Source organism: Colias croceus, chromosome 15 (assembly GCF_905220415.1).
Source record: "Colias croceus chromosome 15, ilColCroc2.1".
Lineage (NCBI taxonomy): Eukaryota > Metazoa > Arthropoda > Insecta > Lepidoptera > Pieridae > Colias > Colias croceus.
The window spans coordinates 6137265-6161570 of NC_059551.1; the positions used below are offsets into that span (position 1 = coordinate 6137265).

Here is a 24306-nt window from a genome sequence, read left to right on the forward strand (position 1 = left end):
GCTTGATTTTTTTTTCATCATTATGTTATTAAAATTTTTGCAGTTACCACAATTAGATTTCAATTTTTCGATTGAAGCCTTCTGAATAATAAAATGAAATTTTTAGGGTAGCTACCTGATAGATAGAGCAAGTTTTTAAAAGCCAAATGGAAAACTTTTTTCTGTGATTTTTTTTTTTTTTGGGCCCTTGAAGTTGTAGACATACTGGGTAATTTTACCTTTCTTGGCATTTAATTCTTTTTTTTATTCCATTCGAAGATCTAACGACAGTAAATGTTACATTACTGAATTGGTCTATCTTTCAACTTAGCACACAAAAAAAATCAAGCATCTAGCGCAATAATTGACGTCACCATGAGTGAAAATATCATCGTACTCGGCGATAGGTGAAAAATTGAAAAAACGTCATAACTCCGAAAATACGAAAAATCGCATAACATACATGGGGGTGATTCAGATATCCCTCTAGGTCCTCTACCTCCCAGCTTCCGTTCATCACTACTTTTTGGGACACCCTGTATAACATAGTTACATACATATTTTCTAAGAATTGTATACAATGCCGGATTTAATACATTGCCGGTAATATAATATGTATGATAATTCTTAAAAAAGTATTTTAAACATTTCTTAAAAAGCTTAGATATTGCATACAATTCCTAGAGGTTTTGTAAAACACACACTTTTTTTAAAGTTAGTTACTAACTAACATACTTATCAGAATAATTGTATCTACTAATAAAAGTACAAAAATGAATTTTTAAAATTCGTAATAAATTAAAAATAAGATCAAGTATGAAGATGGTCTATAAAATGGAATGCGCTATGTTTACGTGAGCGTGATGTTCCCGCGAACCACGTGGCGACGTTAGATACCTAAATTTGAGTAACGCAGATTTGTGACAGCGCGCGTCCTTAACGAAAGATATGAATTGAGATATAATTAAAATGTTCATTCCGTAATTTAATATTTCTATATCAAAAAATATTATAAACAAAAATTGCTGGGAATTAATTAATTTATCTTTAAGTGTGTTTTATTAGATAAGTATATATACATAAAGTCAAATATTTCGTTAATAACAAGGTGCATACATATAAGTTTGGAACCGCCGCCTGCCACATTGAGATGATGTGGATCTTCTAATTCCTCGTCAAATCCAATACACTGCACTCCAACACGAATATGCACAATAGAGCCCGCACTATCACATGTCACTACACTGTCACTTTTCTTGCAACTATTCCCACTGCAATCCAGGTAATCACTGCAATCCATTAAGTATGTGTGAAATGCTGCCGGTAATGTGGCGGCGGCGGCACCAATATTTTGTGCGAATACTAAAACTAACGAACATGCTTGGTAAAAGATTAATTTGTATCACTAACACTTGAAGCTCACAACAGCTTTGAAATTCTTCTTGTGGGAAGACCATTAGTCAAAATTTAACAATAGTTATGCACAATGACTAGCGACGTTCACCGACTTTTGGGTGGGTCGCAACAGATCCCCATCTGCATGCATCAAACAATAATTTTACCGGATGATGCTTGTAGCTACGTAAATTTTCTACCAGTACTTCTGCTGTCAATGAAGTAAAATATGGTAGAATCAGATATAATCCAATAAAACATAGAAAGCAAGTTAATTATGTATGTAAAATATAGTCAAGTTCAATTTTAGAGAACTATTTAAAAAAATAGCATATTGTAAAAATGATGATACCGGCAGATGGTTATTGTAGATAACAAAAAACTTTACTTACGAGAGATGATACCGCGTTGTGGAAGCCGGCGCCGACGTAGAATTCACGGAGGATGAAGAACCTGAGTAGCCAGAGCCGGCAGGTGAGGAGCCGGCCGATGGAGCACCCGCAGAAGATGGTATCGCAGCCGGTTCGTAATATTCAGTGGTAAGAGTTCGTTCGTCGAGGACGTGTTCGATGTTATGAGCCTTTGAAGCGGACTTAATGTCCATAAAGGCAACAGTGGCACAAACACCGCTATTAGAACCCCCACCGGCACCCGTGCTTGCGTTCTCCATTCGACCCAATAACTTGACATTCTGGACTCGGCCATAGCTGTAATAAACACAAGTTTTATAACCTTACAATAACAGCATATTTTTATAAATTCGCTGCTTATTAAATTTGAAACAAGAGAAAATAATACCGTTTATATTTAATTTACATAATATGTACATATAAATCATCTATGTATTGCTTTAAAAATTCGTCGTTTTATTGATATGTTAGATTTATCACTTTTTAGAGAAGTTTAAAAAAACTGAAGTCCCACGTGGAATCAGGAGAAATAAATAAAAAACATACGCAGGTATAATATGAAATATCTATATGTGACGATTTTTTGTGTTTTGCGCGCGCATGTTAATAACGTGTACGTGTGTTTATCATTACTATAATATAATTGTCTACATATTTTCGAGTTGTTGCAACCGAGACACAGTCTACAAGGTGCTCTCTCTTTATAATAAGCTATTATTAATAATAATTATAACAATTAATAAAAAATCGAGTTTAAGCAGTGGTTGGCACGGTCATAAATTGTCAAAACTCCCTAAACTTTTTGTGTGCATTTTATGTCTCCGTAGATGGTCTTGTCTTGTTTATAAAATTATATCAATTGACTATACTTAGTTGACTACTTTATTGACTATACGAGCCGATTTTTAATAGCTTCATCTGTATTTTTTGTATGTACTCTGTACTTGTCTGACTCAGGAGTCAGTAACACAGTCTATCGAGTCAGGACTAGACAGACTTGTATTTGGACAGATTTAACCCTTAAGGGTGCGTATAGCATCATCAATATAATATATAATATAGTATCATCAATCTTCTATTAGATGATACGTGTAATATTCAAGACCAAATAAAATATATACAGGGTGTCCCGTAACTAGTGGACCAACGGGTTATGGGGAGTAGAGGGACTTATTATCTAACAAAAATACTAAAATTTATCGTCCTAAGCCATAAAGTTTTTGATTTATGCTTTATTTTCAAAATTTGATAAAAATATCATCCACGTAAGCTTAATATGAACTTTTACCATTTCTGTTTTTATTTTATTCTTATTTTTTTGTTCAAGGTTGTTAAGAATACATAAGTCTTCCTAATTAAAATGATACTCAAGCATAATTAACAACAACAACAAAATTAGACCAAGAAATAACTAGGTAAAATTTTACGTTTTAAAAATTTACGGAATGAAGTTTGAACAAAGCTGGTGTAAAAAAAAGACGGGTTGCACTCCGGGAGTGCCGGCAGAAGTGAAAACTTGATTATTAACGTTCAACATGTTAGATATTTTGGAATGGTATCCGTCTTACGCATGGAATATAAGGGTTAAAAAAAAAAAACATCCGTCTTACGCTTTTTCGATCAGGCCACGTGTCCTGACGCGAGTTTAAGATTTTATACCTAACGCCGCTAAAGAAGTTTTCACTTCAAAAAATGTATGGTGACCCTGTGAAACTTAATTTTAAAAACTTCTACATCTCATACAAATTGCAAAAAGGTATAATTGTGTGGTATAAAGTATTTAAAAAAGTGTTAAATTGGCGTACAACATTCAAATTAGAAATTATCAGGTAGTCAACTCATTAAGTTATTCCGAGAATTATTGCCTTTATGGGCGCGCGCTGGACTTCTTTTGTATTGTTTCTGGCCAATCATAGACGATACTTGAACCCACTATTATTTTCTTTGACTTTCAACTATTTCAGTGACTTGCTTATAGCTCGGAACTACACGCGTGTTCTGCATATTCACGTGGAGTGTATGTATTAGGCATTTTCCTCCAAAAAACCAAAGTCGAACAACATCCAAATCACAAGCAAATCAGTGTCCAATTCAAAGGCACTTCAACAAAGAATAATATCCTAATGACGGATTCAAGCTAAACACGCGTGTAGTTCCGAGCTATAAGCAAGTCACTGAAATAGTTGAAAGTCAAAGAAAATAATTATAGTGGGTTCAAGTATCGTCTATGATTGGCCAGAAACAATACAAAAGAATTCCAGCGCGCGCCCATAAAGGCAATAATTCTCGGAATAACTTAATGAGTTGACTACCTGATAATTTCTAATTTGAATGTTGTACGCCAATTTAACACTTTTTTAAATACTTTATACCACACAATTATACCTTTTTGTAATTTGTATGAGATGTAGAAGTTTTTAAAATAAAGTTTCACAGAGTTACCATACATTTTTTTTACACCAGCTTTGTACAAACTTCAGTCCGTAAATTTTTAAAACGTAAAATTTTACCTATTTCTGGGTCTAATTTTGTTGTTGTTGTTAATTATGCTTGAGTATCATTTTAATTAGGAAGACTTATGTATTCTTAACAACCTTGAACAAAAAAATAAGAATAAAATAAAAACAGAAATGGTAAAAGTTCATATTAAGCTTACGTGGATGATATTTTTTTCAAATTTTGAAAATAAAGCATAAATCAAAAACTTTATGGTTTAGGACAATAAATTTTAGTATTTTTGTTAGATAATAAGTCCCTCTACTCGCCATAACCCGTTGGTCCACTACTTACGGGACATCCTGTATATATCAAACTAGATGATATTTTCATGGATTATGTTTGATCAAAAACATAAAATTGACTTGATAAAAAAAATCACGAAGTTACCTCTAATTTTCACACTTTTACTTGACATATTTTCTACTTTCCATAAACAAGTATAATATTAAAACATTTGCGAGATTTTTGCCAAAGCATTTTGTGTAATTGACACTAGTTAGTGATGATGATCCAACAAAAGATGTAGTTATCATCCTTTATTGGATCATCCTAGATTCATACTCCCAGAGGATTTTTAAATGATGATTTTTCACTAAAATTTTATTAATGTATATCGATTTGTAGCATTCCGAAGTGGACCGGGAGTCGAGACCCTCAATATGTACTCATAGGAATGTTGCGAAAAGTTTAAATTAATTATTAAAAATAGGTATACAAAATAAAGAAAAAGTGAAATCTTTTTATTGCATGAGATTCTTACGAAGAAGAAATTTTATTTCATAAAGTAAATTAGACAAAAAATTTCAACTTGTCCTTGTTTAAAATTTATTTATTGTTATTTTATTGTTCATTTTATGGTAAAAACTAAAAATCAATATGGACAAAGTCGTTGTAGACAAGTCAATATCCGGGGCATAATGTTTTTAAGTAGTTTAGGAGATAAAGAGTGAAACCCATTTCTCAAGATGGTGGTCGCGGCACAAGAGCGCGACGAAAATAATCGTTCAAAGTTCAAACCCGCTTCTTTTGCCTGCTCTCTCAGCCACCTGTGATTCCGTCAGAGCAGTCCAATTTATTGTACTCTTTCGTTTTTAACCGACTTCAAAAAAAGGAGGAGGTTATCAATTCGGCCGGTATATTTTTTTTTTTTTTTATTTTTTTTTTATAAACTATCTAATGCATAGATATCCTAGGAAATGTATAATCTTCCTCGGAATGGTATAGAATGCCAATATCGTATAAGGAAATGTATAAAGTAAATGATTTCTGTAATAAAACACTGTATCGGGTAACACTTAACAGTCTTACCGTAAAATAATAATAATATGTTCATATTATCTTACTAATTAACATTTCTTAAATCAACTTATATTCAATCAAATCAAATTCTCATTTGGTAAGTAATCAGTAATATGCCGAAATTCGTATTTTTCCAAAATTCTACAAAAAAAACGGTCGCGAGCCGACGGAGCCCCACTTCGTGGAGCTCCTGTTTCTATGTAGTTTTAAAAAACACGAACCTATCCTAACCCACCCCCTTATCCAAATCAAAAAATTCTGATTACGGGAATTTTCGGCCCTCCCCCCATCGACCCGCGTACCTTCATTATACATTTACTTATTTCATTATACATTTACTTATTTCATTATACATTTCCGATTGCTATTTAGTAAATATATAGATTTCCTAGGCAATGTGTATAAAATAATTTATTTCACACATTTCCGTGCGATTTTAGGAATTACATACATACATTTCCTAGGAATTTTATACAATGACGGATTACATATATTTCTGTTAACATAATATATATTATATTGATTTTTATACATTTTTTTAACTAGACATTGCGAATTTGCGACCGAGTTAAGATTACAATTAAATAAATACTTAAATAAATTTTTCAGGACATCTTTCACACACGGCACGATCTGATCCCATACTGATATAAGGTTTCGCTTGTGTTATGGAAACCAGATGGCTGATAAACATACATATTATACAGGGTGTCCCAAAAAGTAGTGATGAAGCCTGGCCTCCACGGTCCCTCGACCTAAATCCCATTGATTTATTTCAATGGGGATACTAAAAAGACCTCGGCTACTTGAGAGAATGCCACAATTTGGACGAAATAACCCGGAAATTCATAGTAGCAGAAGAAACCATTAAAAATGATAAAAGGGCATTCAGACATTTAAAAGACAACTTTTTACGGTGATGTCGCAATTACATTGAGCAACAGCGGGGTCATTTTAAAAATTTCTGCTAATTAAACACCTATTTATTGGTTTTAATTTGGTTATGATGATCATCATGTTGATAAAAATTTTTCACTTACCACATTTAGATTTCAATTTTTCGATAGAAGCCTTTTGAATAATTAAATGAAATTTTTAGGGTAGCTACCTGATAGACAGCAAGTTTTTAAAAGCCAAATGGAAAACTTTTTTTATGTGATTTTATTTTTTTATGGGCCCTTGAAGTTGTGAACATACTGGGTAATTTTATCTTTCTTGGCATTTTATTCTTTTTTTTATTCCATTCGAAGATCTAACGATAGAAAATGTTACCATACTGAATTGGCTTATCTTTCAGCTTAGCACACAAAAAAAATTAAGCATCTAGCGCAATAATTGACGTCACCATGAGTGAAAACATCATCGTACTCGGCGATAGGTGGAAAATTGAAAAAAAGTCGTAACTCCGAAAATACGAAAAATCGCATAACATACATGGGGGTGATTCGGATAGCCCTCTAGGTCCTCTACCTCCCAGTTTCCGTTCATCACTACTTTTTGGGACACCCTGTATAATTTTAAATAAATACTTATATAGATAATTATAACCCAGACACATAGCAAACATCTATGTTCAACACACAAATATTTGCCACGGGTGGGAATCGGACCCACCACCTCTGGCTTGGAAGGTAGGGCCACTACCAACCAAGCCATTCAAACCAGGTCAGTCAATTTTGTATTGAATAGAATATTTATAAATGTAAATGATCTAAACATATTTGATTCAAATTTATTGCGAGAATGTACCTATGCTTTGAAATAAAACTAAAACTAAAACTTGAATGGTATATTAATAAACATTGACGCGGCGACCGCAGCTACCGCAACAGTGCGTTGTGCGCAGACTAGTCGTTGACTCGTTGGCGCGGGGCCGCGTCGTCATGACATGACAAAACCACACAAAAAATGAGCTGTTGCCGCTTTTAACGCAATATCACTATTGAACAACGCGCTGTTGCTACTCCGTCGGACTCGTTTTATCGACAACACGGTATTATTATTGGCACGATTAACGATTCTTAACGTTGATATACTTTATAAAATGAACTCGTGCAATGTCATAACTTTATTAGCGTCATAAATTAGTTTTATAAAAAAAAGCTAGCCTTTTTTTTTTTTTTTTTTTTTTTTTTTTTTTATAAAATTGGAAGGCAAACGAGCAGACGCAATGGCCGATGTTGTTGGCAGAGTGCGTCGCCCATAGACGTCCACAACATACGTTGTGGGTGTTGCCTACCATAGAGGGGAATGGGATGGGATAAAAACGGTCATATGGAAAAAGGTGGAGCTAACCGTGAATTAGGAAGCGGTGTGCTTTTGGCCTTTGAGAAACACGTATGCTTTTTTCTTAAAATTACTCAGGTCGTAGTTCCTCGGAAACACAGTTGATGGCAAATTATTCCAAATTTTACACGTCCGTGGAAGAAAGCTACGGTTGAAACGCACCGTTGTGCTGCGCCAACCATCCAGGTGGTGAGGATGGTATAGGCTTTTGTGGCGGGCTGTGCGATGATGGAATTGAGCGGCCGGAATAATCTCAAACAGCTCTTCAGAACACTCACCGTGATACAATCGGTAAAATATGGAAAGACACCCTAAGTCCCTTCTTAGCGATAGAGGGTCAAGCCTTTCGGTCAATCTGTGGTCGTTGATGATTCGAGCCGCTCGACGTTGGATGCGGTCAAGTGGAAGAAGTTGGCAGTTCGGGGCTCCAGCCCATAGATGAGAGCAATACTCCAAGTGGGGTCGCACCTGAGCTTTGTATAGTAACATAAGGTGACTTGGCTCGAAGTACTGCCTCGATCTATTGAGCACACCCAACTTTTTAGAAGCCAGTTTTGCTTTTTCTTCCAAATGACCGCGGAATTGGACGTCTTTCGAAATATCAACGCCAAGGATTCCGATGTAGGGTGAAATACTTAGGGTAGTGCCCTGAAAGCGGGGTGCACTGCCAAAAGAAGACTTTTTTGCCGAGAAAGCGCAGACCTGTGTCTTCTTGGGGTTGAATTCCACGAGGTTTAGTCTACCCCATTCTGAGACCTGTTCCAAGGAGGTCTCAATATTAGAGACAAGGCTCCTTCGACACTCATCTATAGTTTCCTTGGAGGATTTTGCATGGCCGGAATAACTGGCATCTCCAGTGCTGTCATCTGCATAGCAATGAATGTTGCTGGTTTGCAACATATCATTGATATGCAGAAGGAACAGCGTAGGAGATAGCACGCAGCCTTGGGGCACACCAGCATTTATCGGCAGAAGTGCGGAGCATGAACCGTCTACAGCGACCTTGATGCTCCTGCCATTGAGAAAGCTAGCGACCCAATCGCACAATCCCCCAGGTAGTCCGTAAGATGGAAGTTTGGAGATAAGTGCCTTGTGCCAAACCCGATCGAAGGCCTTGGCGATGTCCAAACTTATAGCCAACGCTTCCCCCTTACTCTCAACTGCTTCCGCCCATTTGTGGGTTAAATAGATGAGAAGGTCTCCAGCTGAACGACCGTGTCGAAAGCCATATTGGCGATCGTTTAATAGCTGGTTTTCTTCTAAGTAACCCAGGAGCTGGCAGTTAATAATACTTTCCATTATTTTGGAGAGTATGGAGGTTATGGCTATAGGTCTATAGTTTACCGGATCAGTGCTATCGCCTTTTTTTGGGATCGGGTGCACTAAGGCAGTCTTCCATGAATTCGGAAAGATACGCTTTGAGTATGAGAGCCGGAAAAGGCGCGTCAGAATCGGTGTAAGTTCCGGAGCGCACGCTTTTAGCACAGATGGGGAAATGCCGTCAAGCCCACTCGATTTAGAGGTGTCCAAGGAGAGTAGCGCTTTTCGTACAGATCTTTGCGTGAACCGGATTTCCGACATCGAGAATTTGCACTTTGGGATGAAAGGTGGTGAGGCGTCTTTGTCGTCCAAGTTAGAATTCGCTGCAAAGATAGAGCCCAAGAGGTCAGCCTTATCTTTAGCAGAGTAAGCCAAAGTGTCATCTTCTCTGCGCAAGGGTGGATATGAGGACCGACTAAAGTTGTTTTGAATAGCCTTAGCCAGCGACCAAAAAGCCCGGGTTCCCGATGGAAGTTTGGCAAGTTTCTGCCCAAGTCTATTTATATAACTAGCCTTCGCCATGGCAATTTCTTTTTTGTAAGCCCTGGAGGCGGAGTTGTACTTTTTTTTAAGTGTTCTACTGTTGGGATCAGATAACGACTGCGCATTAGACCAAGCTTGGAATTGTTCCTGTTTGCGGTGAGACGCCTTGATGCAGGAGCGGTTAAACCAAGGCTTAGTTTTGCCACCAACGGGAACTACAGAGGATGGAATGAAAAGTTCCATACCCTGCAGGACCACATCGGCAACAGAGTTGGCGCAGTCGTTCGGATCATCTGTTGAAAAGCAAACTCGGCCCCAAGGGTAAGATGCGAAGAATGTACGCATCCCATCCCAGTCGGCTGATTTATAATGCCAAACTCGGCGGCAGGCAGCCTGTTCTTGCCGTTGGACGTGACGGACGGGTACTACACTGCGGATCAGACAATGGTCTGACGATCCCAATGGTGCCTCAACGGATACCTGATAGTCACCAGGGTGTGTGGTCAGCAGCAAGTCCAGTAGAGAGGGGCTATGTTCGTCAATGTCAGGTATACGAGTAGGTGCGGTGACTAGCTGTGTGAGACCATATGACAATGCGAAGTTATATGTTGTCCTCCCTGCGTGGTCGGTTACCCGAGACCCAAGCCAGTCGGAGTGGTGAGCATTAAAATCGCCCAACACAATTAGCTCACTAGAAGGGAATTGCTGCATCAATCTGTCGGACGTCGTCTGAACATGCTCGAATAGTTGTTCCGTGGCGGTGTTTCCGCTATGGGACCTGTAGAGGCAAGCATATATACGGGAGCGATCCCTAAATTCAATATGTAACCAGATAATGGACAGACCCTTAGTTTCATATGTGCAGAGACGTCGGCAGCAAATGTCATTCCTAACATACACGCAGACACCAGCGCGTGGGACGAAAGCATGTTCAAGTTTGTAGCTTGGATACGTAAGATAGGCCATGTCTGGAGGAGAGGAAATCTGAGTTTCTGTCAAAAAAAGCAATGCCGGCTTAGCTGTTTCAAGGTGGTGATGAACAGCATTTAAGTTGCTGTGGAGACCACGGATATTGCAAAAGTCCACGGAGAGCATAGAGCATGGAGATGTTTTGCGTCTATTGTTTTTACCCCTAGATGTAAGAGAATGCGGATTTATGCCCGCCCCAGAGTACGACGGGCTGCCACAGCGCGGACGCTGTGGGAGGGATTCTCCCGCACAGCTTGTGCCGGTACCCTCCTGGGGTAAACAACCTGATAAAGCCGCTTGCATGTTGACTTATAAGAAATATTGGAAGGATTAAGGGATTTGGAAGGAGTTAGGGAGAAAGGGCGAGGATGGGAGGGAATAAGGATAGGGAAGGATAGGATGGGTAGGGGATGGGAAGGGAAGTGGGCCTCCGGACCCCTCACTGACCGTACGGAACGCGACAGTAAACTGTCACTATGGCGCCGATATTCTGTGAGGGTGTGGTACCTTCCCCGGTGCGAGCGTGGCCCAATTCGTGCCGAAGCATGCTCGACTCCCACTTCAAAAATAATGAATTGAATACATAGGTATAATACAATAATTAATATAGATTGTAACTAAATTTTAACCTATTGTAATTCACTTTATTTATACTTTATGTATTGTGTATAAAAGTTATACCTACATACCTAGTGATTAATCATAATATTTTACTCTCCATAAAAAAATAAAATCGCAATCTACTAGGTAATCAATGATTTTGTGAATTTTAATTCACACTCGACACTTTAATTATTTTTTCGACTCAAATTACTTGAAACATTAAACACGTACATCGAACATGACTAGTAGATATCGAGAAACTTGCTGTGGCACTGGCGCGGCGATGCGATGGCGGCACCAAAGAATGATTAAATCGGTCGATGTCTAGAGCGACGTTGCCAAGTTTACTCTTACAACATGGCCGCGCCCGCCGTACCCGTTTCCGTGTGAAACCAACTCAATGCGACTGTGTTGGTGTGTAGAGTGTAGACTGCGCCTGTGTGATGATATAAGTTTTGGTAGTGTGAAACAACGACGCGCCGCGTTGTGCCGCCGCGGCTAAAAGAAACGCACCGACCAACACAGGATGCAGAGAAAGGGTAGAGGAGGGTACAGATACCGGCTCGGTGACGTCAGGCTACTTTCTGAATACATAAAGCATTGTAAATTGGATGTCTCGTTGACGACATCGTTTAAAAGTTGTGAAATACAATTAGGATAGGACATTTAAATAAATAAGATGATATTTACATATTATACCTATAACAATTTTTATTTTTATTTTTTATTCAAGTCAATAAGATAAACTCATAAAATTATTGCCTTGTCTTTGATAGGTGTAGTTTGAACTAAATCTGTCCATTAAAATGGGTCAAATTCAAAGAAATCGGTTATATACAATCATACAGGTAAAGCTAATACAAACGAATAAACGGGGACCATGCGAGGTTTTTATGGGCGTCTTTTTCCGCGCAGTCAAAGGATAACCCGAATAGTTAGTTACCTACTATTCCCGTGCGATTTTCGGTATTAAACGTATCCAATTATCCTGCCATCTCAGGGCTCAAAACTATCCTTGTACTAAATTTAATCCAAATTGATTCAGTGTTTCAAACGTGAAGTTTTTAGAGACAGGCAGACAGACCGACAGATTTCATTTTTACTAATATTATAGTAGGGATAGTAGGATGTCTTGTTAGGCTAAAAGAAATCCCACCAAAAACATAAATGTAAAAATTGGAGCCGAGTTCAATCGTTGACTTAATTTGCCAAAAAAAAGAAATGAGATCTAAATGTGTGCCAAGTTCTGCAGACAGTCCAGAAATTTATTTACAAAGATGTATTAAGTTCTTAGGTTGACTGAAAACTCAATTGTTTTATTTTCCCTTAGAGAACAATGTTTATTCCAAAATATCACTTTTTTAATTTGAATAATATAATTATTTTCACAAAGCAAACAACTAATGACCTATTGAACCCCATAATTTGATGAGGCTAGTTTTTAGAACCTCACAAAATATAAACAGTATGTAAAACTAGCCTCATCAAATTATGGGGTTCTAGGTCATTAGTTGTTTGCTTTGTGCAAATAATTATATTATTCAAATTAAAAAAGTTATATTTTGGAATAAACATTGTTCTCTAAGGGAAAATAAAACAATTGAGTTTTCAGTCAACCTAAGAACTTAATACATCTTTGTAAATAAATTTCTGGACTGTCTGCAGAACTTGGCACACATTTAGATCTCATTTCTTTTTTTTGGCAAATTAAGTCAACGATTGAACTCGGCTCCAATTTTTACATTTATGTTTTTGGTGGGATATCATTACTTTTTGTACAGAAAATTACTCTGCAAATTTGATTTACTTTATAAATATAATACTTTTTATATACGATTTTTTTTTCTTGCGGTTTCTCTGTAGGTATGGTTTGTTTAGTATTATTTTCTATATTTTCTTGTATGTTATGAATGTCAGCGCACATTGCCCCGTCATTATCTGCAATTTTTTAAACTCGTTTTCTGTTTAAAAGATTACATGATTTTCTAAACATCCAACGTGAATTTGTACACACACTATTACCAAGATGCAAAGATCGTTGTAGAAGAATCGTCGCCTTACTCCATGACGTTACGGTATTGCCATGACGCGATCTTGAAATTTTACTCTAAACGCGCCTAAAGATGTTTCACTCATATTAATATTACGCAAATTAAATCATTTCGACCTTCGACGAAGCCTTCTTCCATTACACCATGTATGGTAATTATTTTTGCATGCTTGTATTGGCTGAACATGTTTGTGCTTTATTAATATAATTGTATCACCATTGAATACCATGTTTAAAGCAAAATAAAGATTTTATTTATTTATTTATTTATTTACACTGAAATTAAAACTAAACTAAACACTCATAAATAAAGAATAAATAAATGTGAATATGTAAAATTATATATTATTTTTAACTGTATGAGCAATAAAGGCAATATTTTTATTAAAATTTTCTTTTATTTTACGTTTAATAACAGTTTTGAATAAAGAAATCATGCAATCGAAGTAATCCGCCCAAGCGAATACTAGCGCGAGTGAGTGTGATGTCAGAGGCGCATCGAATCTACAGATGTTTCGTACTAAAATATGTAAACTTCAATAATCTATATCTCAGTCATTTATTGATGGATTTCAAAATTTTTTTCGGCCACTGATTAGTTTTGATCTATTTTTTAAGACTAGTAAGGTGAATATACTATTTTCTTTTTTTTTAAACTTTTCCATTTTTCCATACAAACAAAATTTATGTCATTGAAAAAAAAATTAAATACAAATAAATTCAGTATTTTCTGATTTTTTCCTTTGTACACTCACTATTACCTAGTTGATTACAAAATTTGAACTTTCTAGGTCATCTGGAAGTGGGTTAGGTTTTGTATATGTCTTATAGTCAGTCAGTCTTAAAAATTGCGATTTTTGGATATTAATATCTACGCAACTGTTTAATCTGTATTTATGAAATTTAAGGTTCTTGTTTATCTTGAGGTCCTCTTGATATGTACCAAATTTGGTTTATATAACTTAAATAGTTTTTGAGTTATAAGGGGGTGAAAAGTGGCTCGAAATGGTTCGTGTAAATATACACACGGCTGCTGCTCGCCAGTTCTCTTCGCTTGAACTCGGCTTGACACGCTGCCGCGTGTCTAGATAATTAATTAATATAAAAAATTGCTAAATATTACGCATCATAACTTCTTAAATTAAAAGAGAACGTTACCTATTTACAATTCACGTAATATATTCAGCATTGCTAACTGAATTTTTCAAGGTTATCAACTTACGGATACGATTTCTTTTTATTATAATACTAGCGGTCCGCCCCGGCTTCGCCCGTGGTACATTTTTACGTTTTCTCTCCATGAGAACCATCCTCGCACTTCAAGAAATGTAATAAAAAAAGAATTAACGAAATCGGTTCTGTTGTTCTCGAGTTATGCGCTTACCAACACATTTTGCGATTCATTTTTATATTATGTATAGATAAGTAGTTATATCAAATGCCGAATACAAAAAAGAAATCCGTTCATTTATATAACGATGTTATAAATTATAATAGTGTTATGGACTGAGGTCCATATCTTGAAAAATATTTATTTCATCATTTATCCTTTCATATTAAACCATTTTTTTTTCTGCGTATCCATATAAAATATTATTATCATTAATGCGTAATGTGAGAAACAAAATCATAGCTCCCACCTTGCTCGGTTCAATGACCTATGTAGTTAAATGTTTGATAACAAGTATTTCAACTTTCACCACGAACCTGAAGCTATTGTAGGTGGTAGATGTTTCGTAAAATTTATTTTGGATTTTTCGGGCGAAAAAACGTTAAGGTACAGACATTTACTTAATGATCTATGACAGACATCATGAGTGGGTATTACTTTGGTATTACTCTACATTTTCACTATGGCAACTATCAATGCAGGCAATATATTTTTTTCATTATCATTAACTGAAATTATAAACGAATCGCGCATAATCTGGATCCAGATTAGATAGTTGTCATAAACTGACCTAAGTGACTGGCGTTTGTAATAATTTCGAGGAAAAATAGTTTTGCAGTAGGTATGATATTATAAAGATAGCTTTTAACAATTTCTAGCATTGTGTAATATGTAGTAATGCGGCACTAATAAATTAAATTGTACAGAACGGACAGGCGCACAATGTTAAGGGGGTAAGGTAGGGTTTCAATCTGGTTGGGTCGGGTGTCGAGCTAGCTACGGCCGGGGTAGCCTGCGCAGGTCGATAAAGCAAGTGCTGGGGTGGGGCCCAAACAATACTGCACGGGGTGGTGCCACTAGTCACCACACAGATGTTGCATAGCAAACTTATAACCATATTTTAACTATAGAAATAAATGTTAACAACGTCCTTCATTAAAATAGTTTCAAGCACAAAATCCTTGAAATGCAATTCTCCTGGATTTATTAATTAATAAAAAATAATTATACATTGGCTAAATAAGATAACTTTTAAGTTTAAGCTGTTTTAATTTTAGCGAATTAGGAATTACGATGTACATACAAATTGCCGCTCCCTACCACTTTACCTATACGTAAGTACCTACACGTACGAATCGAGTCATACGCCAAGCGACGTTGCCGCATTTCTCGTAGCTGGGGCGCCATCCGCACATCGTCTCTAGTCTGAAGTCTCTACATTTACTGAACTAGCCACTCTCAATCAACTGTAAGGTGTGTCGGTAAGTCAGCATAAAATTATTTTTATGCTTGTATGTAATTAATATAAAAAAGTGATTTACTTAGTTGGTACGAAAATTAGTAATAGTAATTGGTTAATTTTACATAATAAAACATCGAATTAACTAGCTCAATAAAGGAAAATATAATATTGATATACCTATTCTGTTTTTCTTAATTAAACATAAAGTGAATGCATACTTAAAAGAAATTAAAGTAAATACCTAGATAGGTACTTATTTTAAAATGTTGTAGGTATCAGGTGTGTAATAACTAATAAGTATACAGTTTAACTTCTGAAGGACATTTTTATAGGGAGTTAAAAAAGGAGAACATTGCCTAACCGAAACTTATTATGAGTTTCAGAAATATTTGAAATTTTAACTTTTTTTGAAAATTTGCCAAATTTTTAGAGAGAAAACGATAAAAAGTAATAAAAACTCTATTTGTTTTTTGAAGTGAAAACTTCTTTAGCGACGTTGAACACTTTTTCTGTAATAGTTCAGGATACATCGCCCATTTTTGCAAGTGACTACTATCAAGCTAATTTTCCGTTTGTAGCTTTATTTTGATGAGACGCCCAATAATTTCGTGTACGAAAGTCTCGATTGTGGTAGCTAACAGAGATAACAAGGATAAAAATTTTTGATTTGATGGTTCTCAAATATTTATTACTAACTGAATTTTTTTTTTGTTCAATCTCAAGATAATTACCTAAATTATTCGAAAAAATATTTGTCCTACAAAATCTATGGTTGGTTCAAAGAGTCCTCCTTTCCAAAGTGTATCGATAACGAGGTCATCATAAATGATTACTAACAAGCTGATTTTTTTGTTTTCACTTAGTTAATGTTTATATAATTCAACAGACATATTGTCCTACAAATTGCGTAATAAATATTTGAGAACCATCAAATAAAAATTTTTTATCCTTGTTATATCTCTGTTAGCTACCACAATCTATGATATATAAAAAAGCTAGATACGTTACCCGCTCTCTATTTTGGCAAGAAAAAACTCAGCTAAGTGCCCGAGTTTCACTTAGTCAGGCACCATTCAGCGTCGTGGCTGGACGTTCTTTTTATATTTTAATCGGCAGTTGTTATTGCGAAGTACATGAGTGAGACATGTATTATGTCTCGTGCGTGAGAGTGAAAGAGAGAACAACTGTATTGGTGATAATGCGTTAGTAAGTAGGTATGTATTAATTACGCTGTTTTTTAGTGCAATGATGTTGGCGTATGCCGCGTCTACTAGTGTAATAGGTCATTGACCACAATCGAGAGTTTCGTACATGAAATTATTCGGTGTCTCATCAAAATAAAGCTACAAACGGAAAATCAGCTTGATAGTAGTCACTTGCAAAAATGGGCGATGTATCCTGTACTATAATGGGTATACAATCTTAAACTCGCGTCAGGACACGTGACCTGATCGAAAAAGCGTAAGACGGCGTTCGGATCCGTACGATAATTATCGTACAAACACGATATTTTGGTGCCTACGTACGATGTACGATAGCATAGTATTATCGTACGCTGATTGTACGATAATTTCTATCATGCAAAATTCGAGAATTTATATTATTTCACCCATACAAATATGAAATTTTGACGTGTTTCTTATCGAACTTTCATGGGAACAGTGAAATTTTGTCCGAGTGAATTTTAAACTTGGCGCGTTTATTGAACATAAAGTGGAAAGGGAATCGGTTCGTACTCTGTAGTCTGTACCACGCGTAAAACCAAAGAGTGTATTGTATAGTAGGGCACGTAAAACGTTTGGGTTTCAGTGTCCCGTTGATTTGACAGCGGTAGTTAAACAAAGATTAACTATAGAGAACTTGCATACATCGCCGTCCCAGGATAATAAAATGATAACAGCAAAAACACAACTGTTCAGGAGAAATAAAAAACCGATAATTGTCTATAACTTGCCAAGCAATACACATAGAGAGATAAAAAAAGGCTCAATGGAAGCTAATTTTTTAACCTTTTACTATGTATAAAAATAGTTTTAATAATTTTAAGAGAACTGAAGATAATTAAAATTTAAAAAGTTAGTAGCATTTGACTGATATGTAAATTTACTAATACACACTTATCATTTTATTCTCGTTCATATTGGACATATGCATTAATGGATAATATCCGATGAACTTTTATTCTAGGGCTTTTAATAAGACAATATTAGTGTAATCAACTATTATTAAATTAAAATTAACACAGTAAAAAGTAATAAAAATCAGTCATCCTGATCATCATCGTGAATCGTGATCATAATGTACAATTGTACATGGTCATACGTATGGCGCCAAAACATATTTTTACGAGAATAAAATGATAATAGGCGTTCGTCATTATTTTGCCGATTCGTTTTTCCGAGAATATTACTGTAATAGTTTATCACACAAACAGTAAATCTTTATTTTCTAGTACAAATATGTTCTGGGAAAAAGCAGTGAATATTATTGTAATATCTTATAACTTTGTGGATTACAGGAGAAAAATTACAAAAAAAATGTCAATATTACAATTTATAGGATTTATTTATTTAAAATTTCCGTTATCCTAAAAAGTACGATAATTTCGATCCATATACGCTTAATGTACGATAATTCGTTGAAATTATGGATGAAAGGATGATAAGGATTGATTTTTCGGAGAGATAAACTTTTTAATCTATACATATAATAAATCTGTAGAAGGGTCAATTCTGTACATTAAATATTGAAAAAATAAATAGCAGGGGGTGTTACTGGATCGATACCAAACCCAAATATGTGATTAAAAAAAATTTTGTCTGTCTGTCTGTCTGTCTGTCTGTATGTGAAGACATCACGTGAAAACTAACGGTTCGATTTCGATGAAACTTGGTATAATTATACCTTATTATCCTGGGCGTAAAATAGGATACTTTTTATCCTGGAAAAATACGTAGAAAAAAAAATAAACTTAAATTTTCAGTTTTATCCACAGACGTTGTTCTGAACCGCAGTGGATTCAGCGCCGTAACCTGTAGCTCCGAAAGTCGGATTTGGCTTGAACCGTTTGCGTCACACGAGAGCCGCACGATGCCACGCCTGCCACGACTCCTATTATATAAGGACTGCGATCCGCGCCGCCGCCGCGCGATCGCCGCGCCGCGATCATGCGATGCATAAAATTTATGAATTTTGATGCGAGCGGACGTGTCCAGTGTGGCGAGCGGTCGTTCTTATTGGAATAAAATATATTGTATGCATAATATATTGTTTTCACCGTAAATTGGTTTATTCATTAAACTCATATTTCTCTCTGTCATCTCATTTCATTGTATTTCTGTATATTTTTATATACAGTTTAATAATTGTAACTATACATATAATAAATCTGTAGAAGGGTCAATTCTGTACATTGAAAATATTGAAAAAATAAATACCAGGGGGTGTTACTGGATCGATACCAAACCCAAATATGTGTTTAAAAAAATTTTTGTCTGTCTGTCTGTATGTTCAGGCATCACGTGAAAACTAACGGTTCGATTTCGATGAAACTTGGTATAATTATACCTTATAATCCTGGGCGTATAATAGGATACTTTTTATCCTGGAAAAATACGTAGAAAAAATTAATCTTTTCAGTCCAGTCCAATCCATAGACGTTGTTCTGTAGAACCTCGAACACACGTTGCGTATTATTATCGGCCTAGCCGTATTTGGGTCCAATATATATTTATAAGATATCATTGTCAGAGTTACTCAAAATGAAGAAATAAACCATCCACGCGAAGACCGACATCCGCGCGGACGGAGTCGCGGGCGGAAGCTAGTGTAAAATAATTGTAATACATAGTTTTAAAGTGTTAAATATTTAATGTAATATAAATTGTCATGTTTGTGTATGATAGCGCAATAAATGAATAACTATTGTATTCTACGGTCTACCACATAAATGATAGTACTTTTATACTGATAAAGCAATTGGTACAAAATTATTCAATAACCATTCCAAAATATCAAACATGCTCAACGTTAATAATCAAGTTTTCACTTCTGCCGGCACTCCCGGAGTGCAACCCGTCTTTTTTTTTTCGGTAAGCTGGATAATGTACCTATACGTACAATAAAATCATAAAATATCATTGTTAACGTTTAAATTATAGGTTAAAGTTATGAGAGATTAAAGTCGTAACAACAAGAAATTGCAATACAAAGTCCAAGTCCCTTTTGAGCAAAATATATACTATAACGCAGTTCAATAAAGAAACGAATCTTCAATGGCGGCGCTTATCATTCCCTCTCGCTTACACACGGCCGTACGGCATGCAAAAAAAAAGGAAAAATAAAATCACTAAAATGTATTTGATTTTCCCTATAATAGTTTTTATCATAAATTTACAATGACAATTATGCATTTGCGAAAGTAAATAATGTTTTATTGGAATTTGACAAAATATGTTCTTTGGGAAAAGTGGTTCAGTTTTATGGGCTCATTACAAGTATTATTGGGATTTTGTTACATTATGTATACGTAAATATGATAATTCATATAAATACACAAATACAATAACAAAAAAGTTTGTCAACAAACAATTTGAAATAATTAATAAAATAATTATCCATTTACGTTATTTTTATTTTCTTTTTTGCTTACCCTACTATACGTCAGTGTCAGCTTAAACTGCCATTGAAGATTCGTTTCTTTATTGAACTGCGTTATATAATCGGCTCGGCGAAGATTATAGAGTTATTCTCAAGAAACAACCTTGTAATGGCGTCACCATTAAATTAGAAACGTAAACGTAACTAGAAATGGCATTAATTATTAATTTGGACGTAGCAACATTTACGAGATATTATTTCAATCTGACTTTACGTTTACGTCCTGCAAAACTTACATCTTATCGACTAGTGCGGTAAGTATCGATAAATAAATGTCAATTATGGAAATGAGTAATATTTTTAAATCCGAAAAATCAAACTAAATAGTGAGATTATACCTGAAAAATATCCATTTACCTATGATAACAAGTTTTTCAGACAAAGTAAATGGGGACATCCATTTTCATGATAAAATGTACACTAGCTAGCTAATAACGGGTTATAAATAATGAGAAAATGAGAAGGTGCATTTTTATGTTTTGGTTAACTTTTTTTTTATTTTCCTACGAATATAAAGTCTTATCGATTTTTCGATTTTCCATTAGACACCTCAAAATAATAAAATTCGGGTATCACGATAAAAAAATGCAGCCGAATTGTATATATATATGTATATGTTACCGGAAATGTATGAAATCAAGGAATTGTATACAAATCCTAGGAAATGTGTACAATTCCGATACCATTTAGGAACTGTATAAAATATTGTTTAATAAACTATATATTATATTGCATAGATATCCTAGGAAATGTATAATCTTCCTCGGAATTGTATATAATTCCAATATCGTAGAAATGTATAAAGTAAATGATTTCTGTAATAAAACACTGTATCGAAACACTTAACAGTCTTACCGTGAAATAATAATAATATGTTCATAACTATCTTACTAATTAACATTTCTTAAATCAACATATAAAATATAAATCAATCAATCAAATCAAATGTTCATTTGGTAAGTAATCAGTAATATGCCGAAATTAGTATTTTTCCAAAATTCTACAAAAAGACGGTGGCGAGCCGACGGAGCCCCACGAAGTGGGGCTCCTATTTCTGTGTAGTTTTAAAAAGACGAACCAAACCTAATCCACCCCCTTATCCAAACCAAAAATTTCTGATTACGAATTTTCGGCCCTCCCCCCCTCGTCCCGCGTACCTTCCAATATCTTTCGCCGTGTCCTACGTGGACGACTCAACGTGAACGCGATTGCGAAACGATCCGTTTCGAATTAAATGCGATGCGGAGCGATGCAGCTACTCTGTCCTACGTGCGCGAGAACCGTCCCCTCCGCGCCCTCCACCGCCGCGGCCGTTCAGTAATCAGTTCACTGTTCAGTAGCATTTAAACATTTGTCATAAGACGGAAGAATGTTGTTGGAAAATTCATATCTAAAATATGAGATATTGAAGAAGTGTATAAAGCATTGGATAGCATTAATAAGAAGTTCTACTTCCGACATTAAGATTTTTGCTTGAAAAAAATATGGCCGACATGTCCACTTGCGAAATATCTAGCCAACTGATCGCATTAGCTTCATTTCGCGCTCCTCCGCACCGCGCCGCCGTCACGTAGGCCACTTCAACGGGTTTCGAATGTTAGTTGTTTCCGCGCGGCGCCGCGCGCTTCGCGTTCGCGACTAGATCGCTCACGCAGGACACTGCGTCACGCAGGACATCACGTTAGATGTTTACATTTCCGATTTCTATTTAGGAAATGATTCCCTAGGCAATGTGTATAAAATAATTTATTTCACACATTTCCGTGCGATTTTAGGAATTACATACCTACATTCCCTATAGATAGGGAGGCGAGGTAGCTAAATGGCGTAATTCAACGGCGTCGTCGAGACTTATCAAAATCGAAAGATAAAATAATTTCGAAAAGAAATGCTATGGTAAAAACCATTTTAGCGGTGGGATTGGCGTGTACGGATTTTCAAAAATGTAAAAAAAAAACAGTTACTTGGGCATTCTCGAGCGCGTCAGATATTCATGCTACGTATGCCCCAAGTGCCTCTGATAACAACGGTATACTAATCTGCCGGTTTGCGTGGTGGGGCTAGGCATATAAATTCGTAAAAAATGCACAAAAAAAATTTACTCGAGCGCGTCAGATTTTCGGAAGTAGGCCCCAAGGAAGCTCCCATTAAAAAAACTGACTATTACGGCGTGACGATAAGTTACGATGAATTTTTGAAAATGCAGAAAAATAAAGTCCTTTTGAAATACTCGAGCGCGTCAGATTTTCATAGGGGAGGTTTATCTCGGTATCCTTAAAGCATATTTTCTTAATCTGACAAAAATGTTGGTGGGTTCTCTTAATCTGACCGAAAAAGGTTTGTGGGTTTCTTTTATTTAATCATCGTTATATCATATCAATTTTTTTCAGTCAGTTTTCGAGATATATGACAAAAAACCGGGAGTTTGAGTTTTTATGATGCTTCAAGTAAAAAAAGTTTGAACTTTGGATAAAAATGAAAAGAGACCTTTTTTTGTAAAATAAAATTACCTTTTTTGTTTATTTAAACTTTTTTTTGAAAAAGTAAAGTTCGCAACTTATATGCTGCAACGCGTTTTTCGGAAGACGAAATGGCTCCTCCAGACTCCCGGTCATGCGGAAACCGGCAGATTTTGTATTTTTAGTAAGTTTTAGATTATATTCTTCAAAAAAAAAAAATCGCGCTTGAGAATGCCGGATTAACGTTTTTTTTTTTGTAAATAAAATTAAGATAAAATTTAAAATTCAGATCCATTTTAAGAAAATTAACAGCCTAATCTATCTTCATACCTATAAATTATTGAGCGATATAATATAGTCCTTTATAGTTTCTGATAATTTTTTTGTATCTAAATCAACATTTTATTTCAATTATGAGCTAAATTAAAAATACTTGTCGATTTATTCATACATTTTGTTCTCGCGGTTCGTCAGACCGCGCTCAGAAGCGCTCTTGGAACTTGGAAGGACGGGTGGCGATATAGTTCTGTGGGTGTATCGCTCCTCGTGCCAAAAATAAAAACGAAATAAAAAAGATTATTGTGCATGCACTGTCTTTTTCGTGATTTGAAATATTTGATACTTTTTAAAAGTAAACTGTATAAGTTTCATATTCCAATTATTTGTAACTAGCTTTCCGCCCGCGGCTTCGCCCGCGCAGTCAAAGAAAAACCCGCATAGTTCTCGTTCCAGTGGGATTTCCGGGATAAAACCTATCCTATGTCCCGCGGTAAAAAGTAGCCTATGTCCTTCGGCTATCAAAATATCTCCATACCAAATTTCATGAATATTGGTTCAGTAGTTTAGGCGTGATTGAGTAACAGACAGACATACAGAGTTACTTTCACATTTATAATATTAGTAATTTATAGTTCAGGATACATCGCCCATTTTTGCAAGTGACTACTATCAAGCTGATTATCCGTTTGTAGCTTTATTTTGATGAGACACCGAATAATTTCGTGTACGAAACTCTCGATTGTGGTAGCTAACAGAGATAACAAGGATAAAATTTTTTGATTTGATGGTTCTCAAATATTTATTACGCAATTTGTAGGACAATATGTCTGTTGAATTATATAAACATTAATTAAGTGAAAACAAAAAAATCAGCTTGTTAGTAATCATTTATGATGACCTCGTTATCGATACACTTTGGAAAGGGGGACTCTTTGAACCAACCATAGATTTTGTAGGACAAATATTTTTTTGAATAATTTAGG

At 35.5% G+C, this 24306-nt stretch overlaps 1 protein-coding gene across 3 annotated transcripts in view; it reads right to left on the bottom strand.

The window, feature by feature from the left end:
- LOC123697972 (protein split ends) overlaps positions 1-24306 on the bottom strand; it is a 112247-nt gene that overhangs the window by 82629 nt on the left and 5312 nt on the right. For 2 of the 3 annotated variants that reach the window (XM_045644548.1, XM_045644547.1), the window contains exon 2: positions 1767-2081. The exons of the other annotated variant lie outside the window; for it this stretch is intronic. In XM_045644548.1, coding sequence (XP_045500504.1) covers positions 1767-2081 — 315 coding nt within the window. The remainder of the gene's footprint in view (positions 1-1766; positions 2082-24306) is intronic. 3 annotated transcript variants of the gene reach the window in all.